At 40.4% G+C, this 22307-nt stretch overlaps 1 protein-coding gene and 1 non-coding gene across 2 annotated transcripts in view; both read right to left on the reverse strand.

Moving 5' to 3' along the window:
• The window catches only part of FAM204A (family with sequence similarity 204 member A), a 34993-nt gene that overhangs the window by 843 nt on the left and 11843 nt on the right, over positions 1–22307 (reverse strand). The window contains exons 6-7 of the mRNA XM_049764539.1: positions 16101–16190; positions 102–208 (exon numbers count right to left, since the gene is read on the reverse strand). Coding sequence (XP_049620496.1) covers positions 102–208; positions 16101–16190 — 197 coding nt within the window. The remainder of the gene's footprint in view (positions 1–101; positions 209–16100; positions 16191–22307) is intronic.
• Positions 12941–13104, reverse strand: LOC125995496 (U1 spliceosomal RNA). Its single transcript, XR_007491010.1, has one exon. It is a non-coding gene; the product is annotated as a U1 spliceosomal RNA (small nuclear RNA).

A 22307-nucleotide genomic window follows, 5' to 3' on the forward strand; every position in this document is an offset into this window, starting at 1 on the left:
GTGAATAACAACAATGAGACAAACTAGATCCACACCAAAGCCTACTATTCCTATAAAATTAGGGGGGGGGGATCACTGCTAAAATCCTTAAATAAACTTACCCCCATGCAAGTTTCTTCTTTTTTCGAGCAGCCTGTGAATTTTCGGCTTCTTTTTTGGCTTTCATAAACTTATGGCAGGCAACTGCTTTTGCAAATTTTACACCAAGCTAAGAATTATGAAGAAAAAGAAAATAAGAAACATAAGTATCTGGAAACCTATGAAAGAAAACCCACACATATACAACATGAAAACTCTGTGCTCAGACCCCTCTGAACAACGAAGGAAAACCACACCATGGCAGCGCCCTCCATGTCTCTAACCTCCTGGAAAGGAGAGGCACCAGGCTCTGGGGGACAAATGCTGTATGACCAAAGCCCCTCGAGGGCCCATGGGGCGGTGATGAGGATCTACAAGCTATTTCACATTTCAGTAGGCCAAACAGGAATTACCCCCGATAAGACTGCAGACTGACAAAGACATCAAGTCTCTTCGCTCTGGGCTAGAATTACAGCAACTCAGTATGGTCACACCAGTTATCATGTGCTGATCTGAAGCCCTGATTGGCAGCCACAGATGTGATTAATAAAACATGGAGAAACTAATTACTACTTCACAAATGCACTGTGTATGATGGGCCACAGCTCTGAACTCCAGAAAAAAGAATAAAAGGATGAGAAGGGGTGCAAGGCTGACCATGCCAAAGTGGCCCCTCTGATTTTGCTGGTCCTGTCCTGGTCCAAGAAAGGCCAGCCCAAAGGCAGGGTTTAGCCCAAAGGCGGGGCTTGGCCTGAAGTCTTCTCTAACTCAGCCCACAACAGTCTTGGCTACTATACCCTCAACACTTCAGCTCTGATTGCAGTTGTCTAAGGCCACCACCCCTAACACCCAGCATCCCAGCCAACAGCTGCCTCCCTGTCAGTAAACCCAGGGCCATTTTCTAGTTGTAGAGTAATCGGATGTAAAATGGCCATCTCTGTGGATGGTCTCAATGATAGGCTAAGAATCCACATTAAACAGCAGAGGCAATAGAGCTCTTTCTCCTGCATCTGTCCTTTTCTATACTGACGCTCCTGAAGCAAGTCAGTCCACAACAAATACTGGAAAAACCACAAAGAACAATTGTACTCTCAAGCCATGTATTCAAGCTGAAATTTGAAGGCTTAGGGGTTTTTTTGTTTGTTTGTTTTGTTTTTTTGGGGGGGTTGATAGAAGATAGTTTGAGGAGAAACAGTGGTTTAGGACAGGGACATCTGGCAGAGGTAGCATTTCTCTTTACTGACCCCCCCAAATAGCCATCAAGAACTGACTAGGACTTATAATTGAGAGTAAAAGCAGATCTGGCTTTTCAGCCTGGGCAGAATCTATATAAAGAATGGGGCAGAATCTATATAAAGAATGGAAACATAAGGAGTCAGCTGACAATGAAACCAAGGTCCACACCAACAGGAAAATTGCCAAAGGTAAAAGGGTTGGTGGATGAAACTGGGGCATCCATGAAGCAAGCCAAGAGTGACTTTCCCGACCTTTCAAAAACAGCACAGGCAGTAGCTGCCCGAATACTTGATTATAAGTGCCACATTCACTCCAAGTGACTTAGGAAAGCACAGTGCAGGCCTTTGCCAGGTACTGCTGGCTCAGGTGCTGGCTAGGAAGCACAAGACCATTCTAGACAGAGGCTCCAAGAAGGGGATACCAGGTCCACTTGTTTCAAAACTCCTCTTCAGCCTCTGCCTTTTAGTTCCTTATCACAGATTAAGTGGAAAAGAAAAAGGCCTGAGGAGGAGTAGCAGCATCTACTGAGAAAGCAGCACTTCGAAGATTCTCTGGCATAACTGGAATTGTGTTGTAGTGGTTTGATTTTTGGGGGTGAGGGGGTATGGAATTAATAGGCCATACCTAGAGCTCAGGACTTACTTTTGCTCTGTGCTCAAGGATCCCTCCTGGCAGTGCTCAGGGATAGAACCAGGATCAGCTGCATGCAAGGTAAGTGCCTTATCCCTAAGCAAAAGCTCACAACTGGGAGGTGAACTTGGTCAAAATTACAACAAAACCCATGATCTCACTGGGCTGAGCTCTGATTTACTGCATCAATGGATGGGAAGGCCCCAGCATCTCAACCTGTGACCTGCAAGCTAACTGTGGCAAAGGAAGGGACTGACTACTTAGGTTCCAAGTCTGATCAGTACTATTCATATGGTGCCACCCATAGAAAAGATGTGGAAACAGGATATGCATGATCTATATGATCTGAGGGGAGCAGTAGAAGCAACCAAATAACTACAGCTCAGTTGTGGGGGAGTTGGGGGGAGGTGTAGACCACATCTCTCCACACTCAGTCCTGCTCTGTGCCCTGCTTCCAAACCCACATTAGCCTGTATTCTCTATGCAAAGGCAAGCTAGAGCTACCACAGTTTTACCAGGTTGTGCCTTCCTACTCAGTAGGTTGACCTATTTAACTTGGGTCTACACTCCAAGGATGAACTCTCTTTGCCTTGTATTCTTAATCAGGGGACAAAGTTATTTTCAAAAACTACTATAAGTAAAAACAAGGCTTATAATGTTAACAATGAAGTTTCTCCCACATATTTTCTGAATTTGGAGAGAGAAGCTCAGAGAACATCTCTGTGATCTGAATATGCAAAGATTCTACTGAAATGGGATACAACAGGGTCACACACTCTCTTTTGAAAGTGTACATTGTTTTCTATCACCAAGACCAACATCACATGAAGAGACCAACATCATGGTGAAGATTCACAGCTTATATTCCTTAAGACATAATACAAACTTGTTTAAAACAACATACTATGAGAGAGAGAGAGAGAGAGAGAGAGAGAGAGAGAGAGAGAGAGATCAATGGGATGAAGTACCTGCAGGAGTCAAGGCAGATATCTCATACTGCATAGTCTCCAGAGCTCTGCCAAGAGTAACCTCTAAGCACTAAACCAGGAGGAGCCTCAGAGCATGCCAGGTGTGCAGCCCCCAACCAGTATTAATAATAATAAAATAATAATTAGTCACTATAATGCACTCATAGGAATTTATAAGAAGACCATTATTTCATGTGCTAAGCTAAGCATAATTAAACGCTAGGCATAGAGGCAAATTTTCAAGCACACCAGTTTATGTAAAAAAAAAAAAAGGTGTGTTTTATCACTGTATTTTTACCTTGGGGGAGGAAAAAGAGAATGTTGTTCAAACGAGAATTCAGTAACTCAGCCTGGTCTACATATTTTTCAGACAATTTTTTTTACTTGTAATAATGGTAAAAAGTCATAATCAGTTTTGTGTTTCACGTGCTTATAATGAATGTGTTTCACTAATTCCTGTGGAGAAAAAGAAAAGAACAGAAATGGTTGGACATAAAGAAAAGTAAGACCCACTTTGGAAGAGATAGTTAGGAAGCAACACAGCAATATTTTCCCAGATAAGATGACTACCTCGAGTTCCAGAAGATAAAAAAATGTCATACAATGTTTCGGCCTTACAAACAAATAATACAGGCCAACAAGAATCCCTCTCCCGCTTCCATAAAAGGAAAAATGCATCTTCATGCCCAATGTAAACACCACAAAAGCTTGTTCAATGGTTTTTCTATTTAAAAAACTGTTTCAGGGTCATCAGATAACTCGAGCCACACAATGCAGGAGGAATTTTTCTTAAAACGAATAAAAAATATACATACAGAATTTTTTCGTCTGTGTAGGCCAAGTATCAGCATTTTCCATATAGAACATCCAATATTTTGCTGCATTTTAATTAAGGTGTCTAAACATTATCACAAAGAACTGCAAATTGGTCAGAGCAAGCGGTAAGGAAAATTAAGCTCTAAAGGCTTTTTATCACCATATTTCAGGAACCAAGGGTGTAAAATGTTCTAATTTGGGATATATTAAAAGCCATAAAAGGTCTTTCAAAAAGATTAATGGTACTTTGCTTGGATTTAAGATAAGGGCTTTAGCTGGTTGGAAAAGCAGGGTCCTGGCTGTACCCTTGAGGCATTCATCTTTACAGCCACTTGGAAGATTTGTAAAAGCGTCTGCATAACCTCAAGCAAATGCTCGGCGACATTTTTTTAATTCCTTTCAATTTTACAGGTTTAGCATGTGTAAATCATATTGGGTTGTAAAAGAGATATAATGGCACACCTTGTAACCGAGGAACCATCAGAAAAGACAAACTGTCAAATAAAGTTCGCATTTCTTGCAAAATCCTGGCCACTCCAAAGTTTGCTGGGAATCACTGGAAGCATCTGATTCCAACAACGGCTTCATCTAGCACAGCTGTGAATTTTAGATCCATTTCATAAAAGACTGTACTCATCTCAAAATTACTAGCTTGCCACCGATTTATGAAGTCTTCCTCCCTTTCGAGTACTTTCGAGGCCCTTCACTTAAAAATACCAATTATCATACTTTAACTTTTTTAATGGAATAATAGGCCTCTATGAAAAATATTTATGCCATTCGCTTTTGTTCTTTAATTAAATGAAAACAGATGTTTTCTGAAGTAAAGCGGAACCATTACTGGAGTACTTAAAGTGTTAAGGTCTTTAATTTTTCTATCAGTTCGGTCGACAATTCCTGATTGTCTTTACTCGAGCTCAACATTAATGTCAAGCAAGTTACCTAGGAGACGAAAGAGATCAAAGAGACAACCCCCCTTCCACTGTCTGATTAATCAAGCCTGCAAACAGCTTATTTCTTTTCGCCTGCATGCAAGTATGAAAATGAGATTCTGGGAGCCGAACACGGGGCAGATTTGTCCATTCTTATCAGAACAAAGCCAGCGGCAGCTTATTTCATGGATCATTGGCACTGTCATCAGTGCGACACACAACGCTGACAGCTCCTCATTTTGAGGCTTGAACAAAATTAGCAAAAAGTCGGCACAAATTAGCCTCTCATCTTTTTGGTAATATGACATTATTCATTTACTTTTTTATCCCATTTTTCATTTTTCCCTTGTCAGCTATCCCTTTCTAGTGTCGGCTGCCCAGCATCACAAAATGCCTTTAAAAAAAAAAATAAAGAAAGAAAAGAAAAAAAAGAAACAAGAAACAGCCCAAGTTGAAAGAACATGAGAAGTTCAAAAAGCCAATAAGAAAAAGCATTTCCAAAGATGGAGCTGCTCCATTTTTTTAAAAAATAATTCCCCAAGCTTTGCACAAATATTGATGAGCAGGTCAACCAAAGAGTTTTAAGAAATTGGTAAAACATTCCAAGAAAGACTGTGCTACACTCAACCACAACTGAATGTGCCTTGTACTATGGAAGATGTAGGCTGTGGGTCCTTCTCTCCCAGGTCAGACCTGAGAAGGAGAAGTTTGACCCACAGCCAATAATACTGTAGCTGGTCATTTAAACTCTGACACTCAATAACTTGAAGTCTTTTCTGTCATTGGCACTAACCTACTGTAATCTCAAAACACTCAGGTGTGGGGCTGCATGTTTATATGCCACAAATATCGACACATATACAATGGTACAAATACTTACCAATTATGTCTTCTCATACCCACCGCTTCCTAACAGTTAAGGTCAACAGTTAAGGATTTATGACCCATAAATCCTATTTTTAAAACATAATCACATAAGTGAGTCACCTTGCAACTCATTTAAAGATATGTATTTGGATCTTGAGATATGAGAAAATATACAAAGATTCAGATTATCATAAAAAAACAGTAATTAACATTAACCACTTTGGTGTCATAGTGAAATAGTTTGGGTTATATAACAACTATTTTAAGAATAACTTAAGACTTCCAATTATATGTAGATTATAGTGTTCCAAAGAAGGGAGAAAAGATATTATACTGTTGAAATTATGCTTGGAAATAGATATTTATATTCCAGCAACTTATTCCATTCATATGGGGGGAAAAAGCATTAAAAATTTAACCATAAGCTGTTAGATGCTTTACACAATCCTCCTAAGAAAGACAGTTTTTTTAAAAAAAAGAACTGTAGTACTGTTTTCAGCAATTTCTTTATCTCTGTTCTTCTAAGTAAGAAAGCTTATTAACAAGCTTTGAACTTAAAATCACATTTACAATAATGTGCCATCAACAGTTTTATAAGCTAATTAGAAAAAGATTAATTAATGACTGGCTGCTAATAAAATGGCAATCATGAAGAAAGAAACCGAGGGTGCTAAGCTTCAACTACCACCAATTAAGAGCTAATTACAAACAAATTATATATGTGTTTTGCTGTGGGCTTTAATTTACTAAAATGGTTTTAATTAAAAGAGAAAACATGCTGATTAATTGAACTGCAGAAAAAAAATCTACAGTATAAACTGTGCTTTGTCTGTCTCTTTAATTAGACTTGTAACATCTGAAATCGTTTTTTAAGGTTTGTTAAAAGCACAGATAAACATAATTAAAAGAGAGCAGAGGAGCCCTCTTCTAGGTGACTGGCCAGGCCAACGTGAAAGATGCCAGGAAACGCCCGACCTCCTGCTAGCATCTGAGCTGGCCCACCTGGTACCAGATAAGCCACTTTTACCTCAGCATCAGCTTCAGATGCTCCTGAATCCAGGCTATCCAGAGTTTCATGGGAGCAAACACCTCTCACAACTGGATATAAAGGAACATGGCAAGATCGTCCCTTCCCTGGCTAGTCGGAGCTATTTTTCATACAAATCCGTTCTCTATATGAAATAACTGAATTATTTCTGAGAACGAGGCCTCCAAGAACTGAAGTGGTTATTTAAAAGTGCCCCATAATATGGGCACACTCCTAAAGAACACCCAAAAAGCATTGAAGTAAATAAACCACTGAGAAATCAGCAGGTTAATGAATAAGTTCATTCTAGATGATTTTAACAGATACTCTGCACTCTCCCCCCACAGGTATGTCTCCCTAAGCTGCCAACCAGCAAATGCTGCTTCAGGGAAGGTCGTTCTCTGCTTGCCCTTTCTAAGAAGGCTCATCAGTAGTTCATCAGTGAAAAATATCATAAAAGAAATGGCCCAAAATTCTTCTGTCTGACTGGAAAGAGAATACATTAGAGAAGTGAAAGAGTAAGAGGGTGAGGGCAGAATAGTAAATTTTCAAACATATCAAACTATGCCAAAGAATTTATTGACATCAGATGACTTTGCATGAGACAGTATATTCTGCATATATCCCTCCTGGTATGAATGAAAACAACAACAGCAAAAATCAGTCTCTTTTTAATAAAAATGAAACCATGTGGGGCCAGAGAGATAGTGGCACTGGTAAGGCAATTTCTTTCCATGTGGCTGATCCAAGTTGGATCACTGACACATGTGCCCCCAATATGGTCCCGCCAACTAGGACTGATCTCTGAGCAGAGCCAGAAGTAAGCCCTAAGCACACTGCTATGTGTGGCCCAAAGCTCAATAAGAAGTCAAAGCTTATACTATAGCTATTTAAAAAAAAAATTGGGGTGCAGGGGTTGGGTCACATCTGGCAGCGCTCAGGGGTTACTTCTAACACTACGCTCAGAAATCACTCCTGGCAAGCTCGGGGAACCATAACGGATGCTGGGATTTGAACCACACTGTCCTTCTGCATGCAAGGCAAACTCCTTACCTCCATGCTATCTCTCCGGGCCCAGCTATTTAAATTCTTAATATAAACAAATCAATTTTAATGCATTTCTAACACTGATTACCTAATCTCCTGTGGCTAGAGATTAGTAATTAATACAAAATATTTGCCATCATTTGTAGAGTAAGATCATAGGGGCCAATGATAATTCTTAAAATAACTGACTGGAATATGCATTTACCTTCATAACTGAACCATCTTCTTACCTTGGGAACAGGGTTGTTAAGATAACTCCACCCCAAGAGAGTATTTACAAAAACAGGAAGAAAATGCTGTGTTATTTGGGATAGTGAATAAAGCACAGGATCATCTTTGCTGCTCTAAATCTTTCAATAAAGCTGCTTGCAGGTATGATTCCATCATGTACCTAAAATACCAGAGCTCTGACTTTGGCACTGATGGAAAATGACTCATCAAGTTTGGCAGAATCTCTAATTTCCAAAAGTTAAGATAATATTTTCATTATGAACTACATGTATGATAATTCTTGATGGGTAATACTTTCAAGAACTATTATTTGGGGAGCATGTTTAGGAGAACAGGTAGTTCAAACTCATTCCATCAAGACTGCAGCATGTGCAACATGAACCTAGTGAGATGAGGCATAAAGGGCAATTTGTAGTCAGCATCTTAAAATCACCCCACACACCATATTTCCAACCCCAGGTGAACGTGTCTGAAACAAGGTAGCTACAAAGAATTTAATAAACCAAGCCAGTCTGGAGAGAATCATGGAGTTGGTTTGTTTCCTGCATGCCAACCCAAACTGAAACCTCTCTTTATTCTAGCAGTACAAATTCACTGGGAGGAGGAAGGTCTAGTGAGAGACAAAAGTACCTATCCAGCTGGACTTTGACAGGTCAAAAGGGTTGATGAAAAGAGAGAGGAAGCTGGGGAATGAACACCTTTGTTTGGGTAAAAGTAGGGTGTAAATAACAAGCTAACTTAACAAGCTAGGGTGTAAACTAGCAAATTTCCTCTAGGGAAATTTACAGCCTAACCTTGAACTAGTGGAAGAACTATAAGCAACAAACCTAGAACTATATAACTCCAGCGTATTTTTGCAAAAGGACAACTTTTTAGAAGATCAGACTGTCTTGTCAAAGGTATGTCTTCTTCAATGAGACTGCCTTCCTATTTTCTATGAAAATATCCTAAAACCAACAAATAATATACTCAGATTTAGAGCTTAGTTAAAAAAAAAAGAGATCCACTCTCCAACTTTAGAATTGTAAACAGGTAGTTTCCTACTGTCCATATTTAACTAGTAAATAATGAACTGTTAAGATTTCAATATAATCTACTTGGTTTGGGAAAGTAGTTTGTTTAATACATTTAAAAAATTGAATTTTAATTCACCAGAGAATGTAGTATTTGTGTCTAAAATTAGCACTGTTAAAGTACAATTTTTGTAATATTTGTGATAGTTTGGTTATATCCAAATATATAACTGGCTCAGAATCATTAAAAGCTAACATCATTGCCTTTAACTTTCAAAGACTTTTAAAATACAAACCATTTTATCATATTATAAATAACAAAGTTTTCAGGCCTCAGTAAAGATTATAATCGAAGTATCTCATATATAAAGCTCTCTTATAATTTTGAAAGCATTAATCAATGTATCTGACAAATTATAAAAGGACTTTATGACACCTTATCTAGGTTACACAAAATGGTTCGAATGTCACCATGACATATTGATGTTTTTAAGGAATTAAATTTAGTTGGTGCTGCCAAAGCCCATTCTATTTGAATCACTTACAGATGTGATCTTGAAAGACATAAACCAGACAAAACTCAAATCTTCCCCACCCAAGTATAAGTGAAGTCACCCAGAGCGATGTATCTAGTTCTATAAGGGCTACTCATGGGCAGCAGAAATCTTGCGCTCTAACTAGATTGGTTTCTATTTATTACAGGAAGATGTCTAGAGAGAAAATTCCCATTCTAAAACCTAAGATTATCTCTAAAATAAGAGTTTCATGATCCCTCCTCAGTGAAACTGGGATTTAGCCTTATTTCAAAATGCTTTCGATTGCCTTTTACACACAGGTATGACAAGGCCTGCAACAAACAGAAGAGAAGGAGCCAGGCACACCCAGAACCCAGGTCTGCACTCTCCAGGAACAGAATCAGCTTCCAGGCTGGTTTGGAGAATTAGGCGTTGTTGCTCTAATTACTGTGAGGGTGGAGACTCAGAAATGCTATTTCTTTAAAGGTCTCTTTAAAGGTTTCTTCGTTCAGCGGGAACAATCGGATCAGTCTGACACAAACAAAAATCTCTTTTCACTCTATAACTGTCCTCCAAAACGGCTCATCCATCACGATAGGCTGGCCCCCACCCTGGGTCAAACACTGGCCCGCACAGCACAACCAAAGGAGATAGGTGATGGGGGATTCATACATGTGACCCTGAAGTGGCTCCTGAACAGATCAGATGCCATAATCAATAGGCGAGACTCCAAGCCCAACAATAGAGGTGTTCCCTGCACACAATTAAAGCACCTTCCAGGGAGGAGTTTCACTCTAGAAACTATTGAAGGAAGGAAGACCCAATCTCAGAGATGATTCAACTCTTGGCATCACTTTTTTTTTTTTTTTTTTCAAAAATACTGTGGCTGCCCTATTGTTTGCTCAGGATTAAAAATGTTAAACATCAAACATTACTTTCACTTCTTATGATTGGAAAAGGGCTGTAAGAAGTCTGGGATCTGTGCCTCTGAGCAAAGGCTTTAGCAGCAAGCCCCAATTCCCACTTCTCAGAGTACACTTGATTTTCAAGAGACAATGGACAATGGACCACGCATGCCTGGATCTAAGTCATCATGGGGTTCTCTCCAACTCAGGGCTCCTCACTGCTCCAAATCCCTTCCTTCAGATCCATGGTGATTGGCACCAAAGGGATAAATAGGAAAAATTAAATCTCCAACTAAACTGTTTATTCAAGAATTCCATCTTGATTACTTTAGCGATTCTTCACGGTGCTTAATTAACATGGCATCACTATCTTTCCAATGTCTGTGTCTGAACAAAAAACACTTTCCAGATGTTTTCCACTTATACAAGGAAAAGGCTGAACCCAAAGTAGTGGATTTTATTCTTTTAATCATTATTTTTACCTCACATTAAATTATAGATTTATGTCATGAGAACAATGTATTATTAATTCACAAGGAAGCACAATAGTTGAAGAAAGTGCCTACAAGTGCTGAAAAGATCATGGATTCCAAAAGCAATCTCAACTGGCACAAAGTGTGACAGGAAATAGCCACCCTAAAAATAAATGGAAATTTGCTTAGTATTAGGCAATTCCTGTTTCTAAAATAGCAGTCTGATAAAACCAAACACCAAACCAGAAATTAGTATCCTCAATGGCAACATTTCCAAGGCCTTCAAGGCATCACTCACATGCTACAGCTGAGGCATAGGAGCTCTAGAGAGAGCAGCAGCTATGCAGGCAAAATTCTCTTTATAGGCAGGGGGACACTGGTACTAGAGACCACATCCACCCCCCAATCCCATCCTTCAGGTGCTGCCTCTGGCATTAAATCTAGGTTTTGAGACATTCATTTTGAAATACGTAAATTTTGGAGAAATTACATCCAATTCTCAGTAGACTGGGCTTACTCAGAGACTTACCAGGGATACAGAAGAGTATCTCATGGAAGCCAAATTTTAGATTTGTCTGGACAGATCAAGACAAAAAGTGCTAAGTTTTTTATAGATCTAAAGTTAGGGCTGGCATGATAGCACAGCGGTAGGGCATTTGCCTTGCACACTGCCAATCCGGACAGACCTGGGTTCGATCCCCAGCATCCCATAGGGTTCCCAAGCCTACCAGGAGCGATTTCTGAGCACAGAGCCAGAAAAAAACTCTTGAGTGCTACCAGGTATGGCCCAAAACCCAAAAATAAATAAATAAACAAATAAAGATCTAAAGTCAGTTGACAACCATCAGAATAAAATAGCTCAAGTAGGATATAGAGAGAAATGGAATATTAATGGTGTTAAATTGGGGCCAGAGCAGTGGCGCAGCAGTAGGGCATTTGCCTTACACATGGCTGACCCAAGACAGACTGCGGTTCAATCCCCCGGCGTCCCATATGGTATCCCCAAGCCAGGAGCGATTTCTGAGAGCATAGACAGGAGTAACACCAAAACAAAACAAACAAAAACAATTATCCCACATCTTACCATGAGATGCTTTTAAGTTACATAAAAAGCTGCATTACAGAAAAATATTTGAGATACCACTGAAGTAACATCACCAATAAAGGGAACAAATACATATCATGTGACTCTTGCACTAAGAAGATTAGAGCATAATTCCTGCCAGAAATGTCTCAATCTAACATCTGAGACAATACGGCACTGAGGGAATAGCAGTCCACAAAATAACCAAAATGATTGCAGTGGCCATTCCAGAGTTAGAGAATGAAAAGAAAAGAAAAGAAAAGAAAAGAGGGAGGGAGGGAGGGAGGGAGGGAGGGAGGGAGGGAGGGAGGGAGGGAGGGAGGGAGGGAGGGAGGGAGGGAGGGAGGGAGGGAGGGAGGGAGGAAGGAAGGAAGGAAGGAAGGAAGGAAGGAAGGAAGGAAGGAAGGAAGGAAGGAAGGAAGGAAGGAAGGAAGGAAGGAAGGAAGGAAGGAAGGAAGGAAGGAAGGAAGGAAGGAAGGAAGGAAGGAAGGAAGGAAGGAAGGAAACATATTGTCCCAGGCCAAGAAAAATAAATTTTCTTTTGCTATAAAGGAAATGAGTAGGGTCTGATGAATCTAAAGATAGAGTATGAATTAGAAAAGTAAAGCAAATGTCTGTTTCCACTTCAGGTACCCACGGAGGATGAAAGCAGTAGAATACTTTTATACCTTTTGCAGCTGAGCTGTCTGAGAGTCTGAATGATTTCGAATGAACATTTTTTCCTAATGTGCTTAACACTGAACATTCCAGAATGACTAATTTGACCTCCAAGGAGCAGTCAGTACTTCTCCATGTGCAAAGTTCAGGACCAGTGTGGAGCTCTAAGATGCAGAAAGACAGAAAGGAGAGTACCCAGCTGTCAAGTCCACAAAGCAATCCTGTAGAGTGGAACCTCTGTTAGTTACCTTTTCATTTTCAGTAGGCTAAGGGCTGAGGAAACCTACTGACCAGGGGTCTCCAGAGACTGAGTCACACAGCCACCTATCATTTGGAAAAGGTCAAAATGACAAGAAAGACTGAAGAAGCATGGAACTGGGATATGGTTTGTTGAGTGATCACTGAAAGGGCAGTGAAGAAACACAAGTCCACCCCTGTGATGCCTTTTCTTTTTTTTCCCCCAGGGGAGAGCGCGAACTCAGTCCCCCACTACCACAAATTATGCAGTTGAGTTTCCCACATTTGGGGAAATCACAGGGGTCAGCACATCAGGAGTGCAATGGATAAGCCTCACCCTGGGAAAACCACCTTCGTGACCATGGTGTCTCCCTTGCCAGGTAAGTATGTAGCGCCTTTTCTAAAAAGAATTTATCTTTGATGTTACAGGGACTATCGAGTCCATGTAAGAGACCAGCACAGCACCCACAAGACAGCAAGCAGCCACGAAGGCTCAGAATGTTCTAGAAATACAAGAAAGGCATGCAACATATGGCATGGCACGGAAATGGTACAGTCAAGAACCTGTCTCTGAAAAGTTCTGGATATTCAAAGCAAGCTACCGGACATTCCAAACCTCCCACTCAAATATGGCTCAGAACAGTGATTGGTATTGTGCCCTGGGTCTTTCAGTTACAACTCAAACTGCAAGCCACACCCCATGACACTGACCATAATAACCTACTGTCCCCATCCCTGTACAGGACTAGCAACCCACTTTCAGCTCATTCATGTCCCTCCACAACATTTGTTGACAATTCCTGGTTTACTCTCTAAATTTGAAGTTCTGCCATACCACTAGGATAGTTCATTATATTACGTATTATTTGAAAGCTGGCCAAGAAACGTAATTTTGGCATCAAACAGCACTGCTATGGAAAAATCTTAATGGACGAAAAACTTGAAAAATTCTACAACTTATTAACAAAATAGTAGGTGCAATGTTTGTTAAGAATAGAATTTTAAAGATGATCTTTAGTATATTGCTGATTTGCAAAGATAGGGCACAAAGAGCTAAAAAACATAAATCACCACAGTACCAACAACCAGCAGTAAAATCTGACTATCTGTGCAGCACCATACACTATCAAATTTATTTTAGTAAAAATGTAATACCTATAGCTTTAATAGTCACCAGAGACAATGCCACGGATTCGAACTAGAGTCACACTGACTACTATAGCCACATTCTAGTAAGCATCTTAGCTCCTGTGCTATCTCTGGACCAAAAGCAGACCTTAAAATCTTTTTTTTTTTTTTTTACTTTTTTTTTTTTTTTTTTTTTTTTTTTGGTTTTTGGGTCACACCCAGCGGTGCTCAGGGGTTACTCCTGGCTGTCTGCTCAGAAATAGCTCCTGACAGGCACGGGGGACCATATGGGACACCGGGATTCGAACCAACCACCTTTGGTCCTGGATCGGCTGCTTGCAAGGCAAACGCCACTGTGCTATCTCTCCGGGCCCAGACCTTAAAATCTTAAGCTGTTTTTCTTGAAAATCAGAAACAATACAAAGTTGCTCATTATTATCGACCAAAGTAATTAGACTATGAAATGAGAAGACTGAGTAAAATTATGGAGGGAAAAGTGATAGTACAGTGGGGCAGGACACTTGCTTTACAAGTAGTTCAATCCCCAGTACCTCGAGGTCCCCCAAGTTCTGTCAGTAGTGATATCTGAGAGCAGAGCCAGAATTAAGTTCTGAGCACCATGCTAATGTTGACAGCAAGGTTACAGTAGCTAAAATACAGAGCAAATACAGTGCCTGTTGATAGATGATTATTAGATAAAGATGTGGTATAATTTATATACTGGAATACTATTCAGTTAGAAAAAAAAGATGACCAACTTTTGCTTTTTGCAACAAAATACAAGTCCAAGAGAATTCTGTGAACTGAAATAAATGAGAAAAAAATACAAGTATGGTCTAATTACACCCATGTATGCAATACATGGTAAAAAATTGATAGACACAACCAAAAGTACAAACCAGTGAGCGCTGATGATAGAATTAAGGTTGCCCTGAAGACAAAGGAGATAAATGTGTGTGAGAGAGTGGGGGGAGAGGGGGAATTGAGGAAGAAAACAGAAAAGATTTTTAAAAAAGACCATTTTTAATCCCTAAATTTCTTTTTTAGACATTTTTTTCTCTGTAAAAATATAAACTTCACCAGAAACTTATGGTCATCAATCAAAACTCGAAAATAAACTAATAACCACCAATGGTAAATTCCTGAAAGCTGATGATGGACAAAAGAGGATTTCTAAAAGCAATTTCATCACTAGCCTCAGTTTAAAAATCCACCCAACCACTAAGAACAGTGTGAAGAGCCAAAAGGTTCCAGAGAGAACCTATGAGGCTCTCTATGGAACAGGGGTAGGTTGTGTAAGAAAGAGTGAAAGACAGTGCTAAAAATGAAAGGCAGGTCAGCACAGGGGCTAAGGCACTTGCTTCGTAGGCAGCCAACTCTGGTTTGATACTTGGTGTCACACAGTCCCCCCAACAAGAGTGATTCCCGGAGCACAGAACCAGAAGTCTGAGCTTTGCTTTCCCAACACCCACTTCCCTAATAAATAAAAATAAAAGGCTGATAGAGCATTTCCCATCAAAGTATTTTTAAAATATATGAAACAACAAAAAACACACATCAACATGAGTTGAGAGAGAAGATGGATTCCCAATAGTCAGTGTCCTCCCAGAAGTGCACATCAAAATTTTCTGGACGCTCTGAATTCCCAAAAGTCAGTATCCCCCCAGAAGTATAAGCCAGAATTTTCTGGAAGCCTTGTATACCTGGAAAAATAATCTTTAATACATTTTTAAGATACATATTGTTACGTATATGTTAGATACGGTTAGATACTAGTTTTAAAAAAAATGGCTGGAAAGTCTGTAGGCCTGAGAGAAATATGTAGAATATATAGAATAGACAGAAAGAATGCTCTTGGGGGTGTCAGGGGTTTAAAACAAAGGTAGGAAGAGAACACTGGAACACTTAAATATATTCAAAAGAATTAAACTGAGTCAGAAAAGCAAGAGGGAACACAAAGCCAGCCTTTAACTTAAGCCTGAAAAAGTTCTCCAACTAGGAAAACCGAGGGCTGAAGATCAATACTAGATTATTGCCAGCATAAGCATTAAATGAGAATGATTTTAACTAGTGAAGACAAACATAAAGCCTTCCATTCTGAAATAAAGGGCACAGTAAAAGAAAAGAAAATAGACAAAGGAAATTCTTAGATTAAACAGCTGGCTATTACACTTCTACATGACCAGGAAAGGAAAACAAAATGTGCCTTTTAGAAAATGTATTGATTTTAGAAAATGTGGAAACAGATGTACTCACCTCTCGAGTAGCAAGCTGGTTGCTGAGCTCCTCGGCTTTCTCAATGTCCCACTCATCCACAGCCTGGTCTATGCGCTTTTCGAGACCCGACTGGAAAGAAAACAAACTTGCAATTTAAAAGCAAGCAAGAAAGGCAAGCAAACATTGGCTAGTCAAGAACCACCTCAGAACACCCCATATGGATTTCATAATTGAGATGATTCAACTGTCAAAGTGATCCCACGGGTGGGGCCACTCCCATGGACTCACAAGAAAAATGCGTTAAATTTCATTCAAGGTCATATAACTTTTTAACTAAGTAAAAGACAAGATCCATGTAGCTCCCAGGCTACATGTTCCCCTGCTGATCATTATAACGTTCTGATAGTAACAGGTGGAAATGGTAGCATTCTTGGTGAGAACTGGATCCTAGGATTAAGGTACTTTAAAAAAAAATAGCATTTAATCCTTCCCTGGAGAGTTCCAAATAACTGCCCTTGTTTTAGAGGTTCCAAAGGTAAAGAGGTCCAAACTTGTCTCCTTGACCAAAACCACCACCTGGTCTACCTTTCCAGCCCCTGTTTTCCAGGGGTTCTTCCCCCATTACTCAATCCTGTAAGTCTTTCCTTCCACAGTACCCCCTGAAGTCTTTGACCCTAGATACTAAAGTAGATACTGAACACGGGAAGAACACACGTAAGAATCTTTGTTTTTATAGAGAAATGTTTGTCTCCTTGACCAAAACCACCACCTGGTCTACCTTTCCAGCCCCTGTTTTCCAGGGGTTCTTCCCCCATTACTCAATCCTGTAAGTCTTTCCTTCCACAGTACCCCCTGAAGTCTTTGACCCTAGATACTAAAGTAGATGCTGAACACGGGAAGAACACACGTAAGAATCTTTGTTTTTATAGAGAAATGTTATTACTAGCTAAAAATACAAGAAACTGTAATTAAAATTCTCCTAAGATTCCAACAGGCTCAGTCGAAATCATAAAGTTAAAGAAAGAATAGAGACCGAGTTTTAGCTGGTAGCAATAGTTACTATAGAAGTGACTGTTGTTTGTTTGTTTGTTTGTTTTGGGGCCATACCCGGCAACACTCAGGAGTTACTCTAGGCTCTGTGTCAGAAATCACTCCTGTCAGGTTTAGGGGACCACACGGGATGCCAGGGATTTAATCTGGGATAAGCATGTGCAAGGCAAATGCCCTACCCACTGTACTATCACTCTGGCCCCATAGAAAAGAGATTTTTTTTTTTAAGTGTTCTAGTATGTGCCTCTGACAAGAATGTTTTACTCAACAATGGCTTCAATCATGAAGCCTTTAACTATCACAATAGATAGGGCACTTGCATTGCACATGGCTGACTCAGGTTCAATTCCCCAAAGTCTTGCCAGGAGTGATTTCCTGAGCACAAAGTCAAGAGAAAGCCCGAAACTATTGGGTGTGGAAAGAAGAGGAAGAAGAGGAGGGAGAAAGGGAGGGAGGAAAAGAAGAGAAAAAAAGGAAAGGAAGAGGAGGAAGGGAGGACAGGAGAAAGGGAGGGGGAAGAAGGGAGGAAGTGAGGGAGGGAGAGAAAGCTGCACACTGAATTATATTCAGTTGAAAAACACTATGTGGAAGACCAACACATGTGCTCAAAGACCCATAATAGATACTACCCGGAAGACCCATCAGCATAGCTGTGCAATCCAGGGTTCTCTCTAGACCAACACCCGGATCTTCACTGATCCCTTCGTTTGAAGGATGACACTCTGGCAAAATCTTATTTTCTCCAACTCTTATCGATGCTCTTTCTCTCTTTGGTCCACCACTCATGATTCGCCTTTTCAAATCCAAATCAAAGCCAGGTGCTCACAAGCTGAGACAGAAGCAGCAACATGAGCACTTCCTCAGAACTTGCTCTAAAAGCACATTCCCTGAAGAGAAAGCCTGAAGGGTTCCACCACCCAAGGGCAGTAACTGTGCTAGAGAAACACTAAACCACCTGCTGTTCTTTCCAACAGCTCTGCTTTGGGGTTCTCAACCATTTAGTCCATTTATTTCTTTACTTCAATGTACAGTTGTCCATGTAGTATAAAAAAACAAATCATTAAAGCCACGAGTTTCACTAAATAGGGTTTTTTTCAATGCTCAGGGCTTACTCTTGCTTTGTATTCAGAGAACCATAAGCAGTACCAGGGATTGAACTGGGATTGCAAGGCAAGCACCTTACCACCCTGTACTCTCCTTTCTAGCCCATTATGGTTGCTTATCAAACTCAGTTACAAGAGTTCTCAAATATGACCTTACAAATTTGCATTCCCCTAAGTAGTTATAGTTAGCACATTCCTTGAAGCTGTATATGTCTATTTTTCCAGATACCCTCAACCTTACTCCCTTCCTTTTCAGTAGATGAAGCCCCTTCCATTTCATAGCAAGCCAAAGACAGAGGGAGAGGGAGCAAAGAAGACCAACATGGTACCTGTCCTTTCCAGTCTTCAACCTTAATCCATCATTTACCCATATCCATTGTTAATCCAGAAATCACCTCTATTCCCACCTATGCCACCCCTAAATTCATCTGCTCACATGTGAAAACCCTGCTCTTGAATTTTTGTCTCCCCTCATTTTCTTCTCTTTCTCTTTACCCAACAAATCAGTCCCATCTGCACCAGAGGCCAGAAGTGTTCCCACATGATACTTCTTATGCTAGTACATACTTCATCTAACCCTCAACAATCAGTCCCCCTAGGTAATCTTCACCTCCATACTCTATTCCTTCGTCTCAATCATTCTTTGGAAAATGCTCCCTCTTTAGTCGACACATTACTTACACCGCTTGATTTTCCATGATCTCAACTACATCCAAATTCTGAAAACTCTCTCCCCTAAGAGGTCTGAAATCTCCATTTGTTGCCCTTGAATTACCAGAGTCCTGGAGGTCCTGTCTTTGGCCCCTTTGCTTCTTACTGTTCACTCTCCCCAGGACAGTCTCAGTCTCTCAGGCTTCAGTCACTTATAAACAGCTGCTTTGTATTTATAAACAAGCCCAAATATCTGACCTCAACCTGATAAGAGATCCACATCTTCAAACACTTACTAGTTTTCTCTTAGTAAGGCTTACAAAGTCAAATTTTCCATGTTTTATTGCCTAAAAGTGGGCTTATCTCTTCTTGCCCTGATTCTCCCTGAAAGCAAGCCCACACTTAGTGACCTGGACTGAATCCTCAGTTATCTTCAATCCTTTGTTCTTTCTTTACTTCTATTTTAATGGAATCTCTTTCTCTCTCTGGTGTTTTCTCAGGACATCACGCTCTTGTTTGGAACACACATATATGTATGTGTGTATACACACACACACACATACACACACCCCTCCAAATTGGTCTTCTACACACACACACACACCCCTCCAAATTGGTCTTCTACACACACACACACACACACACACACACACACACACACACCTCCAAATGGTCTTCTATCTTTCTAAAGCAGACACAATGTCATTCATGTGAAAACACAATCACATTCTACGTCTTTTGAACAGCAGTTAAATCCCTTAATGAAACTATCTTGGCCCCTCTTGGGTCCTATGCTAACAGTGTGTGCCAGCTTGATGACTCTCCCCATCTCCACTCATTCCTCACTCCTCTCAGAAACAGCCCCTAATTTCATCTGGATCAAGCTAATATTCATAGTGCAGCAATTCAACACAGTTTCTGTGTGGAGGAGGCCAGGCAATCTGAAAACATGTACTCCATAAACATGGCTCTGAGAGGTTCCCCTAAGAATCTTACAATAATAATCATGGGTGTCCTAGGATCCCCATAGGATAAAAAGGTCACAGTTGCATAAACTTACATTACTTGAAGGAATGAAAAATTTTAGCTCCGTTCTGGACTCCTAGAACTTAACACAGTATCTGTGCCTGTAGCTTATTATTTATTTTATAAGAGAAATAAAATGTTTTATTTATGAGATGCCATTAACTGGTCTCTCTTTCCATTAGACATCTCCTTAAATGCAACAGAAATTTATGGAAACAAAACATTTCAAGATCAAACTTCAATCTTTCCTGTGCCATGAAGACTGGGGGTACACGAATACCTCAGAAGGTTCATCCCGGTGACCTCCAACTGTTCCTGCTTATTCCAGAGGAGCTCTGCTCTCCCCCAACCCACAATTAACTAGATTTTCTGGAACTGTTCAAGATTTGCTGCTGAATTTCTTGCTCCTGCACCTAAAGTTAACAAGTCAAAACCAGAAGCTGTCCTGTATAGACCCCAATGCCCAAAGGCCTTCTCATCGTCAACATGTGCAGCAACTTGCACACTTAATTTCCTTGAGCTATCAGAGCCTTGGCTTCTAAGAGAGCACCACCAGGGGTAAAAATCAGTCACTTTTCCTTTTTCTAAAAACGTAAGCTGCTAAGTATAATTTTCACTTAAAAATAAATCCCAATTACAATCTATCTCTTACATCAACCTACTCCCATTCATCAGCCATCAGAGAAGCCTCTAAGGAAGACAGACTCATGTAACAGAAAGGAGCAAAGGACACAGAGTCAAGAAATGTGGGCACAGCCCTGGCTGAATAGGGTACTTAAATCATAAACCTAAATTTTCTTTAAGAGAATAAGCAACTTGTGAACTCTAATGTTTCAGCTCCCTTTTTAGTTCAGAATTTTTATCCCCCATCCTTTTCAACAAAGTCCTCTAACTTTATCTTCTTTTAATCTCTCCATTTTTCATTCCTTGGGAGGTGAGAGGGGGGTTATTTAAGTAAAATTTAGTAGGTTCACTTGATGATAAAAAATTTCTGGCCTTGTATGTATAGTCAAATATTCTGATATGGCACAAACATTTCAAACATATTCAAGATGCTTCTGTTAGTGAAAAACGATCCCTCCACAAAGCAGTGCAATCACCCTGTGAACATCCATTATTAGCGTTGCTGATGAGGTCAACTGGGTTGAAATTCCAACTCCTGTCCTGACAAGCCAGGCAAACCTAGTGAGCCCCTAAAACTCTTACAGGTCAGGACTTTCACTTGTAAAGTGAAAAAAGAAAGCCACATCCTGTACAAGATTACAGCAAGGGCCAAAGGAAGTAAATATTGAACACCTAGCAACAAACACGTCGAGCATATAGTAGGCCTTCAATAAATAAGTTGAGCTTGTTGCATAAAAATACCAGGCCATCATTCAACAAAGAGAAGGGTTAGATCTACAGCACCACAAGCCTCATCATAGCTCTTCACAAGATCAGGTCTAGCCAGGAGACAACAGAGTTCACATTGGAATGATATAAAGTCACATGGCACAGTATCTGAGTATTAAGCATTCCCTAAGATGTGAGTTGGATCTCAGAGCAGCCTTTTCTAGTACTCTCTAGAAGACCCTCCCAGCTCCCAGCGAGGCTCAGGCACATGCCATCACCACACCCATCAGGGACTGAGGTGCTCTGAAGATGTCTTCTCACAAGAAAGAGAATTTAACTTCAGAGAGATTCTGAGACAAACAAACTGGGGGGCAGTAATTTGGTCCCAGGAGGAAAAATCATGTGAGATCAGGTCTCATATATTCCCAGAGGAACCAAGACACCCTTCAAGAGCACGCTGCTCATGTCAGTATGGCAGTGCCAGGCAAGGAAGCAGTGTGGGGAACTCCCACAGGGATTCCTGAGGGGGCACTGCCCCACACTAGTCACAGCTCTTCTGTCAAAACTGCATCACCATGTCTGTTGGCTGAAATTCTGTTTGTTTCATCAGCCAATCAATTTATGAAATTAATTACCCAGAGTTTGCTTTTCTATGATTATACCTCAATAGCTGAACAAGAAATTAGGCAACAGCTCCATTAAGAAATGGGTGACAAGCATTAAGAATTACTGTTTTAACCTTTTCATATACATCAAACCTATTAAAATTAAAGACAGAGGGGAAAACCTGTCTTGGACAATTTTTACTTCAGAAAAGCCTGAAGTTGGGACAAATGACTGGGGTCAGAGTCCTATTTTTCACTTGCTCAGAGTGTTTTGTTAAGACTTCATCTACCTGATCTATTCACCCCATGGGGATCCCACAGGATACAGAGAGAGTACTTTATAATTGATACCAGGAGACTATACAGCCCCCCTACAATTTCCTCTCTCCCTCTCCCCAACCTCCACTACCCACACACCTCTGCTCTCAACTTACCCATGGAGGCAGGAAGTCTTTGTTCTGTATTGGTGTCCCTGGCTG

The sequence above is a fragment of the Suncus etruscus genome, chromosome 17 (assembly GCF_024139225.1).
Source record: "Suncus etruscus isolate mSunEtr1 chromosome 17, mSunEtr1.pri.cur, whole genome shotgun sequence".
Taxonomy (NCBI): Eukaryota; Metazoa; Chordata; class Mammalia; order Eulipotyphla; family Soricidae; genus Suncus; species Suncus etruscus.